Source organism: Neopelma chrysocephalum, unplaced genomic scaffold, assembly GCF_003984885.1.
Source record: "Neopelma chrysocephalum unplaced genomic scaffold, ASM398488v2 Primary Assembly neopelma1_96499, whole genome shotgun sequence".
Taxonomy (NCBI): Eukaryota; Metazoa; Chordata; class Aves; order Passeriformes; family Pipridae; genus Neopelma; species Neopelma chrysocephalum.
This window is the reverse complement of record NW_020925145.1, coordinates 2,552-3,653: the sequence shown is the minus strand read 5'-3', so window position 1 is coordinate 3,653 and position 1,102 is coordinate 2,552. Positions and strand designations below refer to the sequence as shown.

General features: G+C 70.0%; 1 protein-coding gene across 1 annotated transcript in view; it reads left to right on the top strand.

Moving 5' to 3' along the window:
- The first annotated feature begins 252 nt into the window (after positions 1 to 252).
- The window catches only part of ACP5 (acid phosphatase 5, tartrate resistant), a 2,678-nt gene continuing 1,828 nt past the window's right edge, over positions 253 to 1,102 (top strand). Inside the window, 1 exon segment of the mRNA XM_027708713.1 lies at positions 253 to 624. Coding sequence (XP_027564514.1) covers positions 253 to 624 — 372 coding nt within the window.

Genomic DNA, 1,102 nt, shown 5'->3' with positions numbered 1-1,102 from the left:
AACGCCCTGTCCCTGGTTCTGGGGTGTCCCCACAATGTCCCCACATGTCCCCCTGTCCCCGCAGGCACTTCCCCCACTCCCTGTCCCTGGCTCTGGGGTGTCCCCGCAGTGTCCCCCCTGTCCCTGACTGTCCCCACATTGTCCCCACATGTCCCCCTGTCCCCGCAGGCACTTCCCCCACTCCCTGTGCTTGGCTCTGGGGTGTCCCCACGATGTCCCCCCTGTCCCTGACTGTCCCCACATTGTCCCCACATGTCCCCCTGTCCCCGCAGGCACTTCCCCCACCCGTACTACAGCCTTCGGCTGCACATCCCGGGCTCCAACTCCACGGGTCGGCTGCTGGTGCTGGACACGGTTCTGCTCTGCGGCCACACGGACGATTTCGGGGCGGGGGGAGCCCCGAGGGGCCCCCGGGACGCGGCGGCGGCGGCGGCTCAGCTGGGCTGGCTGCGGGGGCAGCTGGAGGGGGCGCGGGGGGCCCCGTTCGTGTTGGTGGCCGGGCACTACCCGCTCTGGTCGGTGGCCAAACACGGCCCCACCCCCTGCCTCGTGCGGCTCCTGCGGCCGCTGCTGCTCCGGCACCGGGTCAGCGCCTACCTGAGCGGCCACGACCACAACCTGCAGGTCAGGGGGGGGATGGGGGGGGCATGGGGGGGGGTACGGGGGGAGGGGACACTCGTGGGACCACCCCCGGGGCACCCAGTGGGGAGGGGACCCCCCAAAACCTGTCACTGGGGGATCCAGCTGGGAGGGGACCCCCCAAAACCTGTCCAGGGGGAGCTTGGGTGGGAAGGGATGGCTCATAGAACCACACCCAGGGCACTCAGGTGGGAGGGGACCCCCTGAAATCTGTTCAGGGGGGGACGGGGGGGGGAGGGGACCCCCCAAAACCTGGCCTGGGGGATCCAGGTGGGAAGGGACACCCCTCAGATTTACCCCTGGGTGTCCAGGTGGGAGGGGACCCCCCAAAACCTGTCCAGGGGGGAACTCAGGTGGAAGGGGACCCCCCAAAAACCTGTCCAGGGGGGGACTCGGGTGGGAGGGGACCCTCGTAGAATCACCTCCGGGGGACCCAGCAGGGAGGGGACCCCCCAAAACCTGT